General features: G+C 44.0%; 1 protein-coding gene across 2 annotated transcripts in view; it reads left to right on the top strand.

The window, feature by feature from the left end:
* Positions 1-23,146, top strand: part of LOC311028974 (properdin-like) — an 80,275-nt gene that overhangs the window by 42,404 nt on the left and 14,725 nt on the right. For both annotated transcript variants that reach the window (XR_014598817.1, XM_084033815.1), the window contains exons 3-6: positions 12,898-13,061; positions 13,170-13,337; positions 13,701-13,910; positions 13,994-14,161. Coding sequence is in view for 1 of the 2 variants with exons in the window: in XM_084033815.1 (XP_083889941.1) it covers positions 12,898-13,061; positions 13,170-13,337; positions 13,701-13,910; positions 13,994-14,161 (710 nt within the window). In the remaining variant the exon portion in view is untranslated. The remainder of the gene's footprint in view (positions 1-12,897; positions 13,062-13,169; positions 13,338-13,700; positions 13,911-13,993; positions 14,162-23,146) is intronic.

The raw sequence follows: 23,146 nt of genomic DNA, 5'->3' as shown, positions 1-23,146 counted from the left end.
GAATATTGAATTGTAAGTTTAAATTCTTCCTTTTTAGTTTATCCAATACAAAGTGTTTACTGATAGCTTTTTTTTCTCAACCATAAAAAGCATCTTCTGTGCCACAAATGTTCTGCCCTATTAAATGGGTTTCAGTAGTTTTAAATGTTAAGGACAGTTAATTCAGTTTAGAAACATGTTACCAGTTGTGGGAGGAACACAAAAGTAATGCACTACTGTACCCTGTAACTGAGTGTCAGGGAATCTTACTCGATGTTCAATAATGATGACACAGTGAATAATGTAACCACATTACTTGCATTAATATCTCTATGGATGTTTTATGTTGCCATGCTTCAGTGAAGTTTTAATTAACTGTTACTATTTTGAGAAGCAACAAGTGAGTTTGAGTTTATTTGACTTAATACAGTGCTTGGAATGAGTGTTTTACCACTTATTTCAAGAGATTTTTCACTTTTTTAAAGCCTAGATATTTTTTCTTATTTCAATAAATCTTACCAAGTGTAATTATCTTACTGCACTGGCAGATAAATTCACTTGTTTGTAGTCTGTACCTTCTCAAATCAAGTATTTATTTCTTATATTAGTTCATTTTTGCAGTGTAGCAACCTCTAAGCGTCTTTTTTTCTCCCCATCCACTGCAATACAAATTGAGAAACAGATTTTCAAACAAAAGCTGAAATCACCCCCATTTCTAACTCCCCCTAGCGTCCACATTTCTGACACTGGGAAAAAATAAAAGTGATCAGTGTCTTCAGCAAAGTCTTGTGGCGCTAACGGTGCGAACATTTTGGCGATAGGAGTTTCGGTGTGAGTGTGGGAAGCTTTTGTTCGGACTGTACGCCAAGCCGAAATGGAGAGATAGAGACAGGCTTTAGACAGTCACACACACTCACTCTCTGTCTGTCTGACTACTACTACTACTACTTCTACTACTAGCCTACTACTGATACTACGTCCACGACTTGTACTAGTACTACAACTGCTTCTACTACTAGCCTACTAGTGATACTACGTCCACTGCTCGTACTTGTACTAATACTACTACTGATACTACCTCCACTACTTGTAGTAGTACTAGTACTACTGCTACTACTACTTCTACTACTAGCCTACTACTGATACTACTTCTAATACTTCTACTACTAGCCTACTACTGATACTACCTCCACTACTTGTAGTAGTCTTAAGGTACGTGTCCACAGGGGCGATTTTAAACGCGAGTGGACGCGCTGCTTCCCAGTATTGCACGCTTGGCAGGCTGCCACTAGAGGATGATTGACAGGCGCTCTCCTTTAAACAACACATTTTTGCGAGCGTTCCCGAGCGTTCCTGAGGCGGCGAGTCGAGCCCGGCGCCACTGATTAGCATAAAGTAGATTCGACTTCAACTTTAGGCAAATGAGGAGCGGCCAACTCGCGCACCCCGACGCTACCAGAATGCATTGCACGGCTTTTCACATAGACAATGAATGGGACGCGGGGAAACACCGCTGCCTGTGGACACGCACCTTTAGGATTACTACTACTTCTTCTACTACTGATACTACGTCCACTACTTGAACTTGTACTAGTACTACTACTCCTTTGCTACTAGCCTACTACTGATACCATGCCCACTACTTGTACTTGTACTAGTACTAGTACTACTACTAGTTTACTACTGATACTATCTCCACTACTTGTAGTAGTACTAGGACTACTACTACTAGTACTTCTACTTCTACTACTACTAATACTACTTATACTTGTACTAATATTACTAGTACTACTACTGCTACTACTAATACTACTTCTACTAATACTACTAGTACTACTGCTACTACTACTACTACTACTTCTATTAGTACCCTACTAATACTACAAACAAAAAGAACATTCAAATATTAAAATGTTCAGCTCTTTAAGGACATTTCAACGTGTCTTCAACATTTTTTTCCCTTTCATATTCTTTTCAAATATTCAGGTTTTTCATATTTGTTCAGCTATTTAGCTTATTTCATACATTTGCAGATATTAAGCTTTCTTAATATTATTTTCAAAAATTTCGCTTTTTTCATAATTTTGCACATATTCAGCTTTTTCATACTTTTCACATAATCATCTTTTTGAATATTCTCTTCAGCTATTCAGCTTTTCAAACTTTTTGCATATTCAGCTTTTTGAATATTCTCTTCAGCTATTCAGCTTTTTCATTATTTTGCACATATTCAGCTTTTTCAATATTCTCTTCAGGTATTCATTCTTTTGCACATATTCAGCTTTTTTAATATTCTCTTCAAATATTCAGCTTTTTCATATTTTTGCACATATTCAGCTTTTTTAACATTCTCTTCAAATATTCAGCCTTTTCATACTTTTGCACATATTCAGCTTTTTTAATATTCTCTTCAAATATTCAGCTTTTTTAATATTTTCTTCAAATATTCTGCTTTTTTTACATTTTCTTCAAATATTTAGCTTTTTTCAGTGTTGCTTCAGCATTAAAGCATTTCCACGCATTTTCCGCAGGAAATGCATTTTCTAGTTATTTTTTATTATTATTATTATTATTCCGTACCTTTTTCAGTCGTCTCTAGCTTCTGCATACTTTCAGCTACAAAAACCATTCAACTATCAAAATGTTCAGCTCTTTCAGCTCTTTTTTGCTCACCTTAACTTTTTTTCTGCCTTTCATACTTTTTCATATATTCAGCCTTTTCCATAATTTTTTTCAATGCTTTAAAACCTCTTTAACATCCTCCTCTTTGAACTCCGACTAGTTTCACATACTTCCACCTACAGACTCCATTTGAACTTTAAACAATCTACAAGACTTTGAACTATTAAACTCTTATTCAGTTTTTTGATATCTTTTACAGTTTTTCTATAATCACAGTTTATGTTTTGTTTTTTTCAGATCTCATCAGAGTTTATAATGGGTGTGTATTGCGCGTGCTAGAGTGGGTGACATCAGGGGCCCGCGGGCGGGCCGAAAAAACCCGACAGTAATAAACACAGTAAAAAAAAGTAGTTAGACAGGACAACGATGTGTACTTTCAATTGTTGATCAAAGTTTATACTCTATTGTACACAAAACAAGGTCGGACGTGCATTTTAGTGAAAACGTTAGTATTTAGAGATGATTTTAAACCTTGTTGGTGTGAAATCCACGACATTTAATAAGTGTGATCCGAGGAAATAAATGCCTTGCATCATCGTAGAACACAATGTGGTGCAACCATGTTTGTAGTCCTTTGAAAGGGGAGGGGCACCTGAATTGAATGAGACCAAGCCTTCTATGGACTACAATACCCAGCAGAGATTGAAACCCCACACAAAAGTAATATCTCATATGCCTTGCAGTGCGCCATTACGAACAGTGCACGTAGGGTGGCGCCAACTCTCTGTCACCAGCGTCACCACCTGTTGTTGTAGTGTAAACTCGGTAGGTTTAGTCGGTAGTAAGTGATTTTGTTGTTGTTGTTTTTTGTATTACGTGATTCTTGTGGCAAATGTGACAATGGCAAAAAAGTACAAGGACATTGCTGAAATTTTGGCTGAGATACAGAGAGGGTCGGACGTTGATTTTTCGGACTCGTCGGACTCATCTGACGGCTCCGAGGAAGAAGCAGTTACACTGCGCGTGGATCCCATTCACGCGTAAGTATTTGTATTTCTTTCTAATGGCTCATTTTTGTGCTAAAAGCCCATCCTAACGAAACACACCTCAAACCCCAAGCATGTAACGTTATGTTGGCATGTAACAAAAACGCGAAAATGGCGCATGTCCACTTTTCTGCCACTTCTCATTTCACTGCGTCCTGCTAACAGATGCTAACTTAACAAACGACATTCACCACGTCATGCTAACAGATACTAACAGGTAACCAAACTAGCAGCCTTTTTGGACAGGCTGTGCTCTGTACTGTACATAATACGCTGAAGAGGATTTATATGTAAATAGAGTAAAGCAGGGCAATTCAATTCAATACATTTTTTTTTGTAGATATTTCACACATTGGATTATGTCTGTCGTCCCAAATACTGTATACAATATATATATATATATATATATATATATATATATATATATATATATATATATATATATATATAGAGAGAGAGAGAGAGAGAGAGAGAGAGAGAGAGAGAGAGAGTACATACAAGTGCAAACACAATATAGTATAGGTCAGGGCTACTCAATTATATTGAATATTTTTACACATTTCCACTACCTTTGTCTCCTTTGGTCGATTGTACATACATCATTACATATTTTGTCCAAAATACTAATTATTATCATCATTTTCATAGCCAACAAGAAGATGAGAGTGAGGCTTCAGGCCCATCATCTCCTCAGCCCCCCCCCCCCCAGACACTCAGCCACCCGTGTCTCCATCTGAGGCGTCATATCTCCTATCAAGGTTTGTGTACTGATTATTTGAGTAGGTTTTGTCTCTTACTGCTTCAATGATACATTTACATGCTTTTCTGCTGTTAGAAATGCATGTGATTCGTCAGTCCTCTGAATATATTTCTTTCAAAATCTATTGCTCTGTTTTTATGCAACAGTGATCATGAAGGAGATGAGGATGTGGATTATGCCCCCCCACCACGCAGTTCCTCCAAGCGCCGATCTGCATCCTCCAGTCGTGGTCGTGGCTGTGGTCTATTGTTTTGTTTACTTGCACATCAACGTTCTTGCACATTGACATTCTTGGCCATGTAAATAGTTGCATTTGCTGCACTCTCTTTTTACTCTGTTCTTGTTCCAATTGTTGCTACAGTTGTTTTATTACATTATTGCTGCTAATAGTTGTTACTGTTTTCATAAAACAACTCCCATGTGGAGACAAAATGATACATTTTGTTGTTGTTTTCATTGATTTTAATTATACATATATTATGCACAATGGTAAAAATTGATGAAGCACAAGGTAAATGTTATATCCAAAAGCTCCAGTAGATGGCATAACACTAGTCTAATGGACATACGTTGTATTTTCTAGCCAGTTTCCATGGAAAGTGGAAAGTAATCCATTTGGCACAGTTTGGCACAAACTATGCCAAACTGTGCCAAAATGAGTGTCCGCCTGGTTGTATCCTTACTAAAACCTTTGTGGAGGCTTAGCCCTTTGCTCAAATTCTATCAAATTTGGTTTTGGTGAATTTTTTACACTGGGAATACATTCTCTGAAGTCCCTAGATGTCAAAGGACACCAAGAACATGCATATGAACGTTTTTAAAGTGGAGTAATTCTTCATTTACTTTGGGTATGTATTTTTCGTAATTTTTTCTGAAAATATGGCCAGGGCTTAAGAGGTTAGGTAGAACTTAATATATGAAAGAATGGCAAATATATATATAATATAATGTTGCCGACTGAGTCAAGCTTCCTTTTGCAACCTTTCAATCACTGGTCCTTGCTCAACTTTTCTCACCAAAAGCCCAATGCCGAGCCTTCTCACGTGCAAAATCACTTATCAGGTCTTTGAAGTCCAGCTTTCTAGCCAACTGACTCTCAATTGACAGCATGGCAAGACTGCAAAGTCTTTCCTGAGACATTGTGGACCTCAAATAGTTTTTTTTTTACCATTTTTAGTTTACTGAACGCTTTCTCTCACCACCAGCAACAGTAACTGGCAGGGTGCAAAATATGCGCAAGGCGATGCATACTTCTCCAAAGATGCTTTGCAGCTGCAGCTTACAGGTTAGGGGGGAAGTTGGAAGCATATAAACTGTTTAGGTGTCTTACTTGATTTTCAAAATCAGGAGTAAGATCACTAGAATACTTTGTGATCAGTGGTTGGCACACAGAAGAGATTTTGTCCTCACTAATCTGCCCAACTTTCAGAACAGCAGAAAACTCGTTGACAATATGTGCAGTGCCCTGGAACCTAGTGTCCAAGTCACTGGTGATACTGGTAGTATCATAAAAACACTGTGTTCCGAAACACTCCTGAACTCTCCTGAGTTGTCTCCTCTTCAGAGGTTTCATCATAGAATCTCCGCCTTTTCTTCTGGCGGCTGGACTCCTTGCTTAACTGAGGTGTAACATTAATTTCCCCAGCTATCAACTTTGCCTCAGCTAGGAGAGAGTCCCATGCATCTCTAAGAGACTGCATCTCTTCTGTCAAGTCTCTGATATTGGCTGCTTCTATGTCAAGTGATATTTTTCCTGACTGGAGAATAACATTCCTGTTGCAGTACCTTTAGCCAGACAGTGAGAAGAACAACAGCATCAAATGACATAAAGTATTTCCTCAAACCATTAGCTTCTGATCTTGCTTCACTGGTGAGACTGCATGTCATAACTATGCTATCAAGTGATTTGAGGACAGAAGGTAGGTGCTTTGCCACAGATTTAACAGCCTCAATCCTTGCACTCCAGCGGGTATCAGATAGGCGATGCAATGATCAACCTGTTTGCTCTTTAAAGATGGCCCAACGCTCTGGGCTGCCACTTACAAATGTGTACAGGCGATTTATGCAGCCGGAAAATGTGGATACCTCTGGGCTTTACTGTGCAGCATGCACACCAACAAGATTTAATGTGTGGGAGGCACATGGTGAATAAGTAGCCAGCTTGTTTTTCTTCAGTATTTGTGCTTGGACTCCCTTTATTTTCCCTGACATGTTAGCCCCGTTGTCATATTCCTGCCCTCTGCAATCACCGATGTCTATCCCATGGTCACAGAGAACTGCATCAATCATCTCTGCTATCTCACTCCCTGTCTTTTTGTGAAAATCCCTGAATTCAAGGAACCTCTCCGTAATTTCCCACTCATCTTTTTCTTTGTCATATTTAACATACCGTAGTAGCACCACATTTTGCTCCATATGGGAAATGTCTGGTGCGGCATCACAGATGACAGCATAATATATGGCATCCTCCATAGTGACCCGATGACAGAAGCAGCGCCGCCGCTCCCACCACGCGCATCACGTTCTGTGTGTGCGTATCATAATAATAACAATGCCGATATTATAAAAACCAGGAGAGAGAGAGGGAGATGTTTTGGTCCGAGAGGCTGAGTTTCCGTTACGCGTGCCATCCGCCTTTGATCTGACGTCAGATGTGACGGGACAATCTATATAGATATAAATTCACGTATTGATTCACTTAGTTGCATTAAATAGTGTTTGTTGTGATTATGTATTGCATTTAAATGTGCCTGGAACTGTGGAAACCTGCCTGTGAAGTCTCGGTGACGTGTGCGCACTGCGCGCCGTCAGCCAAACTTCCACTCCGCCAGCTGTGATTCGCCTTGAATGAATGGACTTTATTTACGCCTTGCGCCGAGAGTAGACAAGGTCGGAGCTGGCGAGCTTTCAGCGCAGTCTCTGCGAGGCTTTTTGCCACGAAACTTCCGCTACGCCAAGCTGAATCTGTGACGCCTCCCCCTGCTGCGCCGCCACACCCATCTTGGCGCAGGCGATCCACCAAACTGCCAAACTGACACCCTGCGCCACCCTGCGCTGCGCCACGAAACTAGGGCCCTCTGTCTCTATCTCTCACTCACTCTCTTTCTCTCTGTCTCTCTCTGTCTGTCCCTCTCTCTCTCTTGTCTGTCAGTGACTTGTCACTACTTGTACTTGTACTAGTACTAATACTACTAATAGTTTACTACTCATACTACCTCCACTACTTGTAGTAGTACTAGTACTACTACTACTAGTACTTCTACTTCTACTACTACTTGTACTAATATTACTAGTACTACTGCTAATACTACTGCTACTACCACTACTACTTCTACTAATACTACTAGTACTACTGCAACTACTACTACTACTACTACTACTACTGATACTACTCCTACTACTTCTATTAGTACCCTACTAATACTACAAACAAAAAGAACATTCAAATATTAAAATGTTCAGCTTTTTAAGGACATTTCAACTTGTCTTCAACATTTTTGCCTTTCATATTCTTTTCAAATATTCAGGTTTTTCATATTTGTTCAGCTTTTTAGCTTATTTCATACGTTTGCAGATATTAAGCTTTCTTAATATTATTTTCAAATATTTAGCTTTTTTCATAATTTTGCACATATTCAGCTTTTTATACTTTTGCACATATTCAGCTTTTTGAATATTCTCTTCAAATATTCAGTTTTTTCAAACTTTTTGCATATTCAGCTTTTTGAATATTCTCTTCAGCTATTCAGCTTTTACAAACTGTTTGCATATTCAGCTTTTTGAATAGTCTCTTCAGCTATTCAGCTTTTTCATACTTTTGCACATATTCAGCTTTTTTAATATTCTCTTTGATATTCAGCTTTTTCATACTTTTGCACATATTCAGCTTTTGGAATATTCTCTTCAGCTATTCAGCTTTTTCAAACTTTTTGCATATTCAGCTTTTTCAATATTCTCTTCAGCTATTCAGCTTTTTCATACTTTTGCACATATTCAGCTTTTTTAATATTCTTTTCAAATATTCAGCTTTTTCATACTTTTGCACATATTCAGCTTTTTTTAATATTCTCTTCAAATATTCAGCTTTTTTAATATTTTCTTCAAATATTCAGCTTTTTTTTCAGTGTTGCTTCAGCATTAAAGCATTTCCACGCATTTTCCGCAGGAAATGCATTTTCTAGTTTTAAAATGATATTATTTGCTTTTAAAGCCTCGAATGGCCTTGCCCCACCTTACCTCTCTGAGCTACTACACCCCTACACTCTCAGCCGCTATCTCAGGTCAGCTGACCAGCTGCTCCTGACGATGCCTAAAGCTAAACTTAAGCTCAGAGTGGAGCAAACATTTTCTGTTGCGGCTCCAAAACTTTGCCGCTGCACATTACACAGGCCTCCTCACTGTCTCATTTTAGAACTCTTCTTAAAACTCACCTCTTTTCTTTGACTTCTATCACCATGTAGGATGTTGCTTTTATGATTTTATGTGTATACATGCATTTATTAGTATTAGCTTTCTATTATGTACTTCATCTTTTTGTGTTTCTATTGTGTTTTATCTTGTCACTTTGGAAACCCTGTATTTGTTAAAATCATACTATATAAATAAAGTGGATTGGATTGGATTTTAATATAGGTGTTATCCCACAGGCACAAAAAGAAAGTGGCTGCGGCTGAAAATTAAGCACTAAGGCATTTGGGTTTAATCATATTTCACATATTAAACAGAGTAAATATAAGCGGCTATTTCAAAACAGAAATGTCCTTAAACATTTCAGAAAACTCCCGTTCGCAAAAAAAATCTAAAGCGCTTTGCAAAGACTCTGGTCACGGATTATGTCCACGATATGAAATGTTGAAAACGTGAGTCGGAGCTGCTAGAATCTCTTTTACTTCCATATCTATGAGGTTGACGAGGAAACGTCATCACATCTCTCCAAATTTGGTTCAGATTCCGGAAAAGGCAAAGACATAGAAATTCAGTGTTTGTAGAAGAAAACCTGCCAGCGAGCAGGTTAGGTTCCCTCTCTTTCTGACATACTCAGTTTCAGCAAAACCTGCTTTCTGGAACACACCCCTGAGGCTGATACTATTCAGTGAGTTCAACATACCAGGGGCCTGTACTACGAAGCAGGATTTGTGCTTAGCGAGGTAACTTAAGCGTTAACTCTAGGTTTTCCGTCCTACAACGCTGTTTCACTTCTTACCGGGGTAGATCCCCATGGTAACTTACGCTGTGTAGCTAACCTGCTCCGGAGCAGGTTATGTTCCTGAGATCAACGTGGAGAAACACACCGCCTACTGACCAATCAGCTGTCTTGGTGCGCGGATATAAAAAAAAAAAGAAGCTCGGTGGATCGTGAGAGGGTCTTGTAGGAGAACTAGAGTGTTCTGTCCCTGACGATTTTTATATGAGAGATACAGATTCTCATCGGAGGGAAATACTTTTCTTTGTCAGCGTACAGCCTACTTACCACTTTGAATTATGTTTTTAAATGTATTTGATTTGCTCCCAAGTCCGTTTTACACCGCCGGGATTGCAGCTGTTGGGGTAGTAGCAGGAGCAGATTTGGTTATCAACAGCTAATTACTAATGTCAATATGATTATCAATATTAATAATTATATTTAATATATCATCATGATATAACCATGAATAAACGGGGCACCACCCTGGGATCAGGGAAAAGATAACCTAAAACTATATTCAGTCTCAATATAAAAGGTTTTATACTCACATGCCAATCATCGTGATCATTGGCATAGAAGTACAAAACCAATCGAACAATTAAAAAGGCGTGAAGTTCGAGCACTAGCCTTCACAACCTGCTGTTATCCAGTGACATATACACAACAAGCACAAGAGACCGCTAGTTATAATATAATAAGATTTATTAAAATCAGTAATAATGATCACAATCAATAACACTGCAATAAACAAAGCCTTATTACCTAACTACCTAACACACAAAGCTAAGCAAAACAACGAAAGAGACACACGTGGAGTGTGTGTGCGTGTGTGTAGAGAGAGAGAGAGAGAGAGAGATATGGCCGGGCGCGACCACCAGATGGAGCTATCCCTCACAGCGTTCAGGGGTGGAGCCACTGACGCCAGATGGAGTAGCGAGAGAGGGAGAGATGGCCAGGTGCAGCCACCAGATGGAGCTATTCCTCACAGCGTTCAGGGGCGGAGTAACTGACGTCCAATAGGATCGCGAGAGAGAGAGAGCGAGCGATGGCCGGGTATAGCCACCGGATGGAGCGTCCTCAGCGTTAGCCAGAAACAGCTGGCGTAGGACACGTGTGGGGCGGCGTATGTGTGCGTGTGTGTGTTAGCGGGACACAAACAAAGAGAGGGGGAGAATGCGCGCGCAATATTCTGAGGCTCAGGAGGCGTGTTACTATCACATGGGGCTCGTGAATGAACTGGCGTCCATTCAGCGGGACCGGTCTCTTAACTTATAGTAGACGCTTACTGGGCTCGCGAATATGGCTGAGGTTTAGTCAGAAACACCGTTACAGAAATCAACCCAGCGGCGTGGGTACACAATCAGCATTCAAATACAACACGGAAAGCAACGGACTCGGCGGTCCGTGATCAAAACTTAAAACACGTTAACAAGAATTACAAGCATATCCTACACTATCAAACTTATGTCTCTGCCCAGACTGATAGCCTCTTACTGGTGTTGTTGCGTAGGTTGCGAGTCCGTCCTGGCGACGACGGCGTTCCTTAACGCGGCGGTAGTTCGTGGGCCCCGGCGTCAGCGGGGGACGTGATGAGTCGGCTTAGTCCAGACGAGAGCGGAGCGTGTTTCCCCTGGTTGATCAAACTCGAATAAAGAAAACAGTTTGTGTTTCTTTCTTCCGCGGGCGGCAATATAATCGCGGCTTGGCGATTTATTCAGCTTACTTCAGACGGAGGAGCTGATAGCTGGAATGCCGTGACGCGAGTTTACAAGCATTTATAAAAACTCAGCAAAACTTTTTCATACTCTCGCGTGAAACTCGCGTCACGGCATCGGCTGGGTAAACACGGAAGTGGCATCTACGCTGAGGTAGCATAGCAGCCGAGGATAGAAGCTATCAGGCAAGTGTTCTTTTAAATAAACTTACAAACTTTCAAATGCCTCGTTTTGTGAGTACAGACCTATGTGTACTACTGCAGAAGTTTGGTAACATTCCATGCATTATTAGTGGGGTAATTTACGAGATATACCCCCAGTACCATAGCGCTAGTACTAAGCCATTTGGCTGATAGCGGCTATCTTGACCAATGCTAACCATCGCTAAAAATGCTTCCGAGGGGGTATTTGGCTGGATGTCATGGTGGAAATTACCTAGGGTGCATTTCACTCCGAACCATCACTTTAACCCCAAATCCTGCTTCGTAGTACAGGCCTCTGGTGTCCTGGTAGATACAATAAAGATGTACAGGTGCCCTTGTAGAGGATATAATGATAACAATAATAATAATTATAACTACTACCAGGGGACTGTGTCAGAAAGCAGGTTTAGTGAAAACCCTGATTTAGTTAACCCTGGGATAAGGGAAACGGGATTTTTGGTTTCACAAAGCCTGTTCAGCATAACTCTGAGTCAGTTACCATAGTTGCATACAAACTGTGAAACTAACCTGCTCGCTGGCAGGGTTTCTACAACAAACCCTGAGCTTTTCTCTACATATCTCCAACCTTTTTCTGGAATCTGAACCAGAAATATTTGCCGTCTTTTCCTCGTCAACCTCATCAATATGGAAATAAAAGTGATTCTATCAGCTTTATGCCGGGAGAGGATTTTGATTACCATTTTTCCTACCGATCACATATCTAAACAATGTTCTCCAACATTTTATCCCGGACATAATCCGCGACCAGATTCTTTGCAGAGCTCTTTTGGATTTTTTGCTAACGGGGGTTTTCTGAAATGTTTAAGGACATTTCTGTGATGAAATAGATGCTTATATTTACTCTGTTTAATATGTGAAATATGATTAAAACCATATGCCTTTGTCTACGTATTTGTGCAATATCCTAATACCTCCTCATCTGAAACCACTTTCTTTTTGTGCCTGTGAGATTACACCTATATCAAAATTTCTATTTCTACATTCTGCTACTTCACGACCAACAGGAGTTGAACCAGTCACCATTACACCACAGTGTTACACTGTGAACTTGAAAATAAAGCGATATCACCTTTAGTTTAATCAACTGTTTCATTGAGTTATACGCATTCAGTCGGGCAGTTATTGTGTGCCACGCCAACTATCTCTACTTTGATGCTGTTATGTTGCTCAGCTTTCTAAGGATTAGCTTGTTTTCTCCATAAACACAGCTGTTCTGGAACCGAAAACTCAGAGTTGCCTATCTCAGAGTTGGTCGACGCAGAGTTCAGGGTTAGGTTCAGAGTTGGTTGAGCCTGCCTTCTGAAACACATCCCAGGTGTCCAGCTAGCCAAAGCATTTTAACCAGTATGTGTTGGTGTGTCTTCAGTCCTCCAGTGAGTTCTCCTTGGTCACCATGGTCACAGTGTAATGTACCGTGTGGAGAGGGAGTGACACAGAGAAGCAGGAAGTGTTTTGGCATCGGCCAATCAGAATGTGAGAATCCTTTGGACAATCTACAGACGAAACCCTGCAATGGCACCTGCTGCATTGGTACACACACCCCCACACACCCAGACACACAGTCACATACAAGTTGAGTTTGAATGTGGTAATTGTGTGTGTGTCTGTGTGTGTGTGTGCACGTGTGTGTGTGTGCAGGTGAGGGCTGGGACTTGTGGCTCACTTGGTCGCCTTGCTCAGTGACCTGTGGAGGAGGTGGAGTCAGGAGGAGAGAGAGAGTCTGCTCCAGCCCTCCTGAGTGTCGCTCGGCCTGCAGTGGTCCTTCAGAGGAGACAGAAAAGTGTCCAAAACACATCACCTGTCCAGGTAACTATCACTCTGCCTGACTGTCTCTCTCACCACCTGTCTGTCTTTCTATCTCTCTCTCTGTCCCCTTGATCATCTTGCTTATCATCTTTCTTAACCTGCGTGACTTTCTGTCTCTGTCCACCTATTTTTCTTACTGTGTCTCCCTTTCTCCTCCTGTTTGTCTTTTTGACTAAACCTTTCTCTGTTCCTCTCTCCACCTGCCTGTCTATCACTCTTTCTGTCCACCTGTCTGTCTGACTGTGTCTCTTTCCACCTTTGTGTGAGTGTTTCACTCTCCCTGTCTTAACGACTTTCTCTCTGATCGGTCCCCACATCGTTTTTTCCACCATCTCTCTCTCTGTCCAACTGTCTGTCTCTCAGTTCATGGTGGTTGGTCTGGTTGGTCCGATTGGTCTCAGTGTTCTGGTTCATGTATCAATGGCCAGAGCCGTGATGTTATCATCCCCTCCCGATTGCGATATCGTTCTTGCTCTAGCCCCACCCCTTCCAATGACACAGTGCCACCTGGCAACAGTTGCCCTGGAGACAAGTTCCAGGACCAGGACTGCAGCGAACTCCCCAACTGTCCAGGTGAGAAAATTAACATACCAAATTAAAAAGGTGAAGTCTGAAATTGGAAACCTGATGTGTATTCCAATTGGCTGTCTTTGCAGTGGACGGAAGCTGGGGGGCGTGGTCTCTGCCCGGGCTGTGCTCCACCTCCTGTGGGGAGGGGCTTCAGCTGTCAATCAGGATGTGTGATAGTCCTGCCCCTAAATATGGCGGTCAATTCTGTGTCGGACCAAGCACTCAAAGCAGCATCTGTCAGAGACCCTGTCGTGGTAACTAACACACACACACACACACACACACACACACACACACACACACAGAAACACCCACAGACAAACATTCTCATCTAGCTACCAAACTAGGCTGACAAGCTAAGCTACGATAAGAGGCTATATGCAACTTTGTGTTGCTAATCGTCTAACGTTAACCCTGTGTTCCGGTGCTAACATAAATACAATAATACTAACTTCAGAATTTTACTCACCAACAATACTGGAGCACAGACTTCTTCGATCACTCTTTTTAATTGTCCTTTAATTTGTGCATTAGGATTAATGTTATTAACCATAAGGCAACTGTAACCCAGGTCCCATGTAGTTAAAATTAAAGCTAGAGTGGTTAATACAATGGGCCTGGGCTCGTTACTTTAAGAATGTGTACCCTTAATAAGGTTTGCTATTTTAATAATGACCACCACAACTGTACTTTAAATGCAGAAATCCCTTCATGAGTATTTATTCACACAAAATGAAATAAGAGATTTTCAAAATAAACTTCAGTTTCTTTTTTTTGGTTTCACACCTCCTTTAAAGAAAACCCTTTTAGTTAGATCCTTTAAAAATAAAATATCTTCAGTACTTTTTTAATACTTGTGTTACAAGCAAAAAACACTTCACTCTCCAAAAGAAAACCTTTTGTTTTCATACTTGAAAATACATATTATTTAATCCCTATCAGAATCTTAAAGTTACCTTCAAAACAGTATTCTTTCATTTACAACAACTCAAAACTCAATAGTTTACCTGTGGGCCCACACATTCATATGAAACACACGTTAAATGAGCACAGCACAAGCTGAGCACAAAATAAAATTATGTGCATGTATATATTAGTACTCACAAATCCAGGGTGTTATTAGTATGGGTAGAAGGGGAATGGGGGATCAGAGTCTCACGATGATAATGGCAATGGCAGTGGCAGTCACAATCCAAGCACACGCGTGGGCAAAGGCACGGTTGCGATGTCACAAGGAAGAAAACACGGCACAGCAGGACAGGACACGGCCATCAGAAACATGTCTCTCTAGGTACATGTCCACAGGCAGCGTTGTTTCCACGCTTCCCATTCATGTCTATGTGAGAAACCGTGCAATGCATTCTGGTAGCATTGCGGCAAATTTCAAGAGACAGCACGTCGAGTTGGCCGCTCCTCATTTGCATAAAGTTGAGGTCGAGTCTACTCTATGCAAATCAGAGGCGCCCGGCTGGACTTGCTGCCTCACGAAACACTCGAAAATCTTTTAAACTGACCGTTGTCGATCTAAAATAAAGACAGATTCAGCAACTGCATAGTTTATTTCTCACATAAAATGTTTTCGGAAACACATTTCGGTGAACTATTTTCGTAAAATAAGAGAACGTTTCCAAACGAGCCGCCATGTTGGTCGGTTTGAAATCCGGGAGCAGACAGGCCACCAGTGAAAGCCCGTGGGAAGTTCGACAGTGCCATCCTTGCCAAATGAGAGTCCGCAACACCTGCTGGGCAAGCTCCAGCACAACTCTTTTCCCCTGGTTCACCTCTTGGCTGGCTCTGTCTTCCTTCCCCGTGTATATTCCATCCTCCATGCATAAGAGGTCCGGGCGTCACAGGTGACCCACAGCTTCAGACCATACCAGGCCGGTTTGCTGGGGATGAACTGTCTGAAGCAGCAGCGACCCCTGTCACGGGGTCCTTAAACCAGGTTCAAATGACACATAAATGATGGCATAGTCGACAAGTATTTCCTTTGGTGGATTTATTTGCTTCACCCAGTGCAAAACATAAACCATACAGGACATACAAGGAGCTCTGCAACAGCTTAAAGCAGCAGCCCAACACTAACTGACCGGGCCGGGCCAAAGCAGCCCTCTTTTAAAGGTAAGGCTCCTCCCATTGAGCCGGATATTCTTATGAAAACAATTATCAATCACACATACTCGTATCAGAGAAACCATTTCACCATTCAGGGTTATTCATTATTTTACCAAATATATTTCCATCATTTACCAGATGCAATGTTAACTCCACATGCCTTATATAAACATGAAAAATGAAACAAACCATAACGGCACAATCACCGCCGGTCACATGACCACAAACCCCGCCCAGTGACGTATATAACACCGGGAAATCCTTTGTCCCGGTTTGACTGAGGACACACCCACCCCGGTGAGTTACGATGCCGGTAAGTGTATGCATAATAGTTACAACAGAGACCAAGTGTGCACCCATGGTCTCCTTACAGAGCTGGAAGGAAAAAGGATCGTTAACATGATAATTTACTGAACTGAGATGAACAGAGGGAAGAAACGAGTGTGGCGTGTGTGTGTGTGTGTGTGTGTGTGTGTGTGTGCGTGTGTGCGAGCATCAGCGACTCTCAGCGCCACGCGCTGCTCCCCGTGCGCCATGCGCTGGGCACGGACCGTGACGGCGCTCCGTCACATCATCCCTCTCCTCCCAGAGGCTGAGAATGTGTCAGCCTGGAAAGGTAATCGGCAACCACGTTGGTCTTGCCCGACCGGTGTCGGATCATGAACCTAAATGGTTGGAGCGAGAGGTACCACCTGGTCAGGCGACTGTTGTGATCCCTCATGGAGTAAATCCATGTGAGAGCTCGATGATCAGTCTCGAGGTCGAACTCCCGCCCCAGCAAGTAATACCGCAGGCTCTCCAGAGCCCACTTAATGGCTAACCCCTCTTTCTCCACCGTCGAATACCTGGTTTCACGGGGCTGCAGTTTTCGGCTCAGGTACAGAATTGGTTGTTCTTCTCCAGGATTTCCTTGTGCCAGCACTGCTCCAAGGCCCACTCCAGAGGCATCCACCTGGACCAGAAACCTTTGGGTGAAGTCTGGGCTCCTAAGGACAGGCGAAGAGCACAGGCGAGCTTTCAGGGTGTTAAAAGCCTCCTCACATTCATCTGTCCAGGTGACCGGGTTCCTCTGGTCCTTGCAGGTCAAAGCTGTGAGAGGGGCGGCAATGGTGGCAAACTGGGGGACAAACCGTCGATACCAGCCAACTAATCCCAGGAAAGACCGTACCTCCTTCTTGGTACTGGGTCGAGCGCAGTTCCTGATGGCTTCCACTTTATCCACTTGTGGCCGGACCATTCCTCTTCCCAGCTGGTATCCCAGGTACCGTGTCTCCTGTCGTGCCCACTCACACTTGCCAGGGTTTAGGGTCAACCCCGCCTCCTGGATCCTTCCGAGAACCATGGACAGCTGGTGAACGTGCTCCTCCCAGGTTTTGCTGTATATCACCACGTCGTCCAGGTAGGCTGCACTGTAGCTTTCACAACCCCGGAGGACTTTGTCCATTAGCCTCTGGATGGTAGCGGGGGCACCATGCAAGCCAAAGGGCATCACAGTAAACTGGAAAAGTCCCGCCGGTGTCCGGAACGCTGTGTAGGGGCGAGAAGACTTCTCCAGTGGTACCTGCCAGTACCCCTTACACAGATCCAGAGTACTGATGTACTTGGCAGCTCCAATCTTCTCCAGCAGATCGTCAATCCTCGGCATGGGATAAGCGTCAAACTCTGAGACAGAATTGAGCTTCCTGAAATCAATACATATCCGCAACGAGCCATCCTTCTTAAAGACGATAACCACTGGACTGCACCATTCTGAGTTGGAAGGCTCAATCACCCCAAGTCTCAACATCTCCTCCACCTCCTGCTGCAACCTCCCCACCAACTGGTGTGGGATACGATAGGGCCGTTGACGGATGGGTTGTCTATCTTTGAGACGGATGACATGCTCAATGAAGTCGGTTCTCCCTGGAGATGCACCGAATAAAGAAGGAACCCCCTGGAAGACTTTAAGGAGCTGCCTGGCTTGTTCTGGTGCTAGATGTGTCAGCACAGGAGTAGCAGCTTCGGTTAGCATCTCTGGCCCGGCCTCCATTTCCTCTTCCAGGTCCACCTGTCTCACCAACAGGACCTTTGGTGCACTGCTTCCAGGAACTTCAGGTGGACGCTCCTTCCATGCCTTCAGCAAGTTCACATGGTAAGTCTGTTTTGGTTTCTTCTTTTCAGGGTGATGGATCTCATAGGTGACGGGCCCCATTTTGCGAAGAACAAGGTAGGGTCCTTGCCATTTCGCTAGGAGTTTGCTGCTGGAGGAAGGAAGTAACAGCAGCACTTTCTGTCCGGGCAGAAACTCACGGTGCCGTGCCTGGTGGTCATACCAGGTCTTCTGTTTCCTCTGTGCCTCCCGCAGGTTGACTTCTGCTTCTTCCTGGTACCCTGCCAGCCGGTTCCTCATCTCCAGCACATACTGTACCACACTTCTGTCACTCTGAGAGGTGGAAGGAACCTCCCAGGTTTTCCTCAGCAAATCCAGTGGGCCCTGGACATCCCACCCATAGAGTAGCTCGAAGGGAGAGAAACCGGTGGAGGCCTGTGGAACCTCCCGGTAGGCGAAGAGCAGAAATGGCAACCAACGGTCCCAGTCCTTTCCAGTGTCATCCACGAATTTTTGCAGCATCCTCTTCAACGTCTGGTTGAACCTTTCCACAAGACCGTCAGTCTGTGGATGGTACGGCGTGGTCTTGATTGCCGAGATGCCCAGTTGTTTCTGGAAGAGCTGCATCAGCCGAGATGTGAAGTTGGTTCCCTGGTCCGTGAGGATTTCATCAGGTATGCCAACTCGGGAAAACAGCTGCACCAGGGCCCGCAGAACAGCAGGAGCGGTAATGGTCCGGAGGGGGAACGCTTCGGGGAAACGGGTTGCATAGTCACACACAACCAGAATATACTGGTGACCACCACTGCTTCTCACCAGAGGGCCCACAATGTCCATGGCAATCCTGCGGAAAGGGATAGAAATAATAGGCAGTGGTTGCAGGAAAGCTCTGTGAGACTTCTGAGCAGTGCCGGTTTTCTGACAGGTTGGACATGTACTGCAATATTTCTGAATGTTTGTGTACATTGAGGGCCAATAAAACCTTGCGCTGACCCGCAGATATGTTTTGTGACGGCCGAGGTGCCCCGCCCAGGGAAGTGTGTGTGCTAAATGCATTACAAGAGGCCTACAGCTAGCAGGTACCACAAGACGTCTGTTTTCCTCATCAACAGCATACAACACACTGTCATCTACCACAAATCTTTCCTTCCCCAGACATTCCCCCTCTGGTCCCTCTAACACCTTGGCAAACAATGGTTTCAAAGTTTCATCCCCCCTTTGCAACACAGAAACATTTTCAGGAATTTTCCACATGTGGTTGGAAAACACATTTTCATTTTCAGGTTCTGGTAGCCTAAGCTGCTTCTCAAAACGCCGCTGGCGTCTGGATTTTCTTGGCCCCTTTGTGCCACCCTCACACAGACTACTGTCAAGATCTGGGAGGGGTTGGACACCGGCTTTCACCTGGGCTCGGGTAATCACAGGATAAGCAACATTTACATTGACCTCCCCATGCTCCCCAGAGTCTATCCCCTCAGTCCGTTCAGCTTCGAGGAGCAGATCCAGGAGGATAGGTAAGTCCCAACCAAGCACAGCATCCACTGGTAAGCCCTCTACCACTCCCACAGTTAACAGGTAAGGTTGTGCATTGATAACGACAGTCAAATCAGTTTTTGGATAGGGCCGTTCATCCCCATGCACGCATAGAATGTTCTCTTGTCTGTTATAATCCACTGTGCTCACTGGTGCCAGGTTGCCCTTAACCAGGGACATGACGCTACCACTGTCCAACAGAGCAGTAACCTGCTGGCCATTTATGGTCACAGTCTTGTAGCGCTGCGATCTGGCGCCTCCAGTGGCAGCCCCCTCTGGCCGGGGTGCATAGCAGGCCCCAATGACCTTAGCTTTGCGTATGGGACACACAGAAGCTTTATGGCCCGGCTGCTGACAGTAGAAACAAACAAAGTCCTTACCCGATGCCCGATGGATTGGGACCATGTTGCTACCTGGAAGCTCCTGGCTACTCTCTCGCCTGGCAGGTCTAGGCTGGAATGGTGAAGGTGCCGGTCGGTGCGGTGCACTGGAGGGCCGGGCAGCTGGACCTCCTCTCCGGGCATTAAGGTACTGCAACGCCAGCTTGGCCGCTGCGAGCCCTCCCGCTGGCTCGTGCTCCCTCACCCATGTTCTCACCTCCGGTGGAAGCACACGCAGTAGCTGCTCCAGGATGATGGCCTCCCCGATGTCGTCCTTGGTGTGCTGCTCCGGTCGGATCCAGCGTCGGTAGAGGCCCCTGAGTCGGTGATAGGTCTCCGTCGGATTCTCACCAGATGGAACTGTTGTGGATCTGAACTGCTGCCGGTAGGTCTCTGGTGAGATGTCAAACTTCGTCAGCAACGCAGCTTTCAGGTCACAACAGTTCCATCTGGTGAGAATCCGACGGAGACCTATCACCGACTCAGGGGCCTCTACCGACGCTGAAACCACTCCTGACACCATATGTCACGGGGTCCTTAAACCAGGTTCAAATGACACATAAATGATGGCATAGTCGACAAGTATTTCCTTTGGTGGATTTATTTGCTTCACCCAGTGCAAAACATAAACCATACAGGACATACAAGGAGCTCTGCAACAGCTTAAAGCAGCAGCCCAACACTAACTGACCGGGCCGGGCCAAAGCAGCCCTCTTTTAAAGGTAAGGCTCCTCCCATTGAGCCGGATATTCTTATGAAAACAATTATCAATCACACATACTCGTATCAGAGAAACCATTTCACCATTCAGGGTTATTCATTATTTTACCAAATATATTTCCATGATTTACCAGATGCAATGTCAACTCCACATGCCTTATATAAACATGAAAAATGAAACAAACCATAACGGCACAATCACCGCCGGTCACATGACCACAAACCCCGCCCAGTGACGTATATAACACCGGGAAATCCTTTGTCCCGGTTTGACTGAGGACACACCCACCCCGGTGAGTTACGATGCCGGTAAGTGTATGCATAATAGTTACAACAGAGACCAAGTGTGCACCCATGGTCTCCTTACAGAGCTGGAAGGAAAAAGGATCGTTAACATGATAATTTACTGAACTGAGATGAACAGAGGGAAGAAACGAGTGTGGCGTGTGTGTGTGTGTGTGTGTGTGTGTGCGTGTGTGCGAGCATCAGCGACTCTCAGCGCCACGCGCTGCTCCCCGTGCGCCATGCGCCATGCGCTGGGCACGGACCGTGACGGCGCTCCGTCCACGCAGATGTCCACACCGGGGTTATACAACAGCTGGAGCCGTGGTGCCCACCTCTCCCAAACCGGCAAAATAGCTGCCAGCTTGTTGTTTGCCAGCCGTCTGGGTCTTGACAGCTGGCTGTTGAATCAAATGGTTGCTGTTATTCTATCAAATTTATTTCGAGGCATAGTGGCGGGGAAGATGGCTCGTCCTGTGCCTGCTGCCCACAGGCTTTTTGTGGATTTGTTTCGTGACCGGTACACCCCAGCCAAGATTAGCAGGTTGAGGTAAGGTGTCATCTCTATCTCGCTGATCTCTTCTCAGTCATCACCATATGTATGCCAGCTGTGGAGATTTGTGTAACCTAACACCAGCTGGATTATTTCATCCGTCGCGAACAAAGCCAGGGAGGATTGGATGTCACGGATCTGGCACGGTTGGCCCCTCAGTAAGACGGGCGGCTGGTGTGTACCAGAGCGTGTTGGCCTCGGTGGGTGCCCATGAAATCAGCCCGTGTATTGACAACAAGTCCTTTCTTCCCCCCTCTGTATCACCAGGGACCAGACAAGTAGAGCAGAGCCCCTCCTGGGGTAACCCCCATTCCTGGACGGTAACAGAGTAGCTGTCTTCTTCCACAGAGCTTGAGGATGAGGAACAGGTGGAGGTGTGGGCTGGGCTGTTCGCAGTCGCAGAAGTTCTGGAAGGCCAGGTTGAGCGAAGCTGGTCGCGGAGTGTCCGGGGGTGGCAGAGCGTACAGGCCTGGAAGTCCGGGCTCGGAGCTGTGTGGGGCGGCCTCTGGAAGGTGGGACAGGGGCAGAGATGAGGTCTATAGCTTGCTCCAGGTTGAAACGCGGTTGGACATGCTGCTCCATATTTGCAGACAGGAATTTACAATTCTGGCCCTGGTTAAATGTATAACTTATCTGGTTGCACCTGCATAAACAAATTGAGGCAGTTGGCTGCCTTCTTTACGTTCTGCTCTGCAGGGAGTCGCTGCTTGTTGGTTCCCAAACTTTTATTATGATGCAGACATGGTGGCAAAGGTCATATTGATATAAGAGGATTTTTTTTTTAAATATATGTTTATTGCTTTTTAAAGTTTAAGAAAAATACAAGACAAACAGAAAAAACAAACAAAACAAAACCCTCCCCCCACCCCAAAAGAAACAAATAAAACATGAACAGAATCAGCTCATCTCATAAGAAAATAATAAAGGCCACAGTCATTACAATAAACTAAACATATTTAAAGAAAACTATACAAAGTGAAGTAGACACAGCAAGGTGTTCACGTTGACACATTAGTCTTTTCTTTGAAACAATTGCAGAACAGGGTCCCACATTTTTTTAAACATTTCTTCTCTGTCTTCATTACAAAGTCTCAGTCTCTCCAGGTGAAGCATATTCACCATTTCTCTTAGCCACAAATCGTATGTGGGTGCAGTGTCCGCCTTCCATGTCCGGAGGATTAACTTTTTTGCAATCACAGTTCCAAATAGAATAGCCTTTTTCTGATATTTATTGGCAGAAGACAAAGGGGTATTTGCCCCGAGAATGGCTACCAGCGGATCAGGCTCCCAACATTTCCCATAAGCCATAGAGAAGCAATGAAAAATACTTTTCCAGTATGTGTACAGTTTACTGCATAACCAAAAAGAATGTACTAAATTACCAGTCGCAGACTTGCATCTGTTACAAATGGGTGAAACATCAGGAAAGAAACTGTGCAGTTTTTCTCTAGAATAGTAGAGTCTATGTAGTGTCTTAAACTGCATAAGGCAATGCCTGACATTCACAGAACAGTCATGTATATTTTTCAGACGTTCATCCCATACTTTTTCTTCCAGTTCTACATTC

Source organism: Eutrigla gurnardus (assembly GCF_963514095.1).
Source record: "Eutrigla gurnardus genome assembly, chromosome: 18".
Taxonomy (NCBI): Eukaryota; Metazoa; Chordata; class Actinopteri; order Perciformes; family Triglidae; genus Eutrigla; species Eutrigla gurnardus.
Note: the sequence above shows the minus strand (reverse complement) of the source record. Positions and strands in the feature narration are given on the sequence as shown.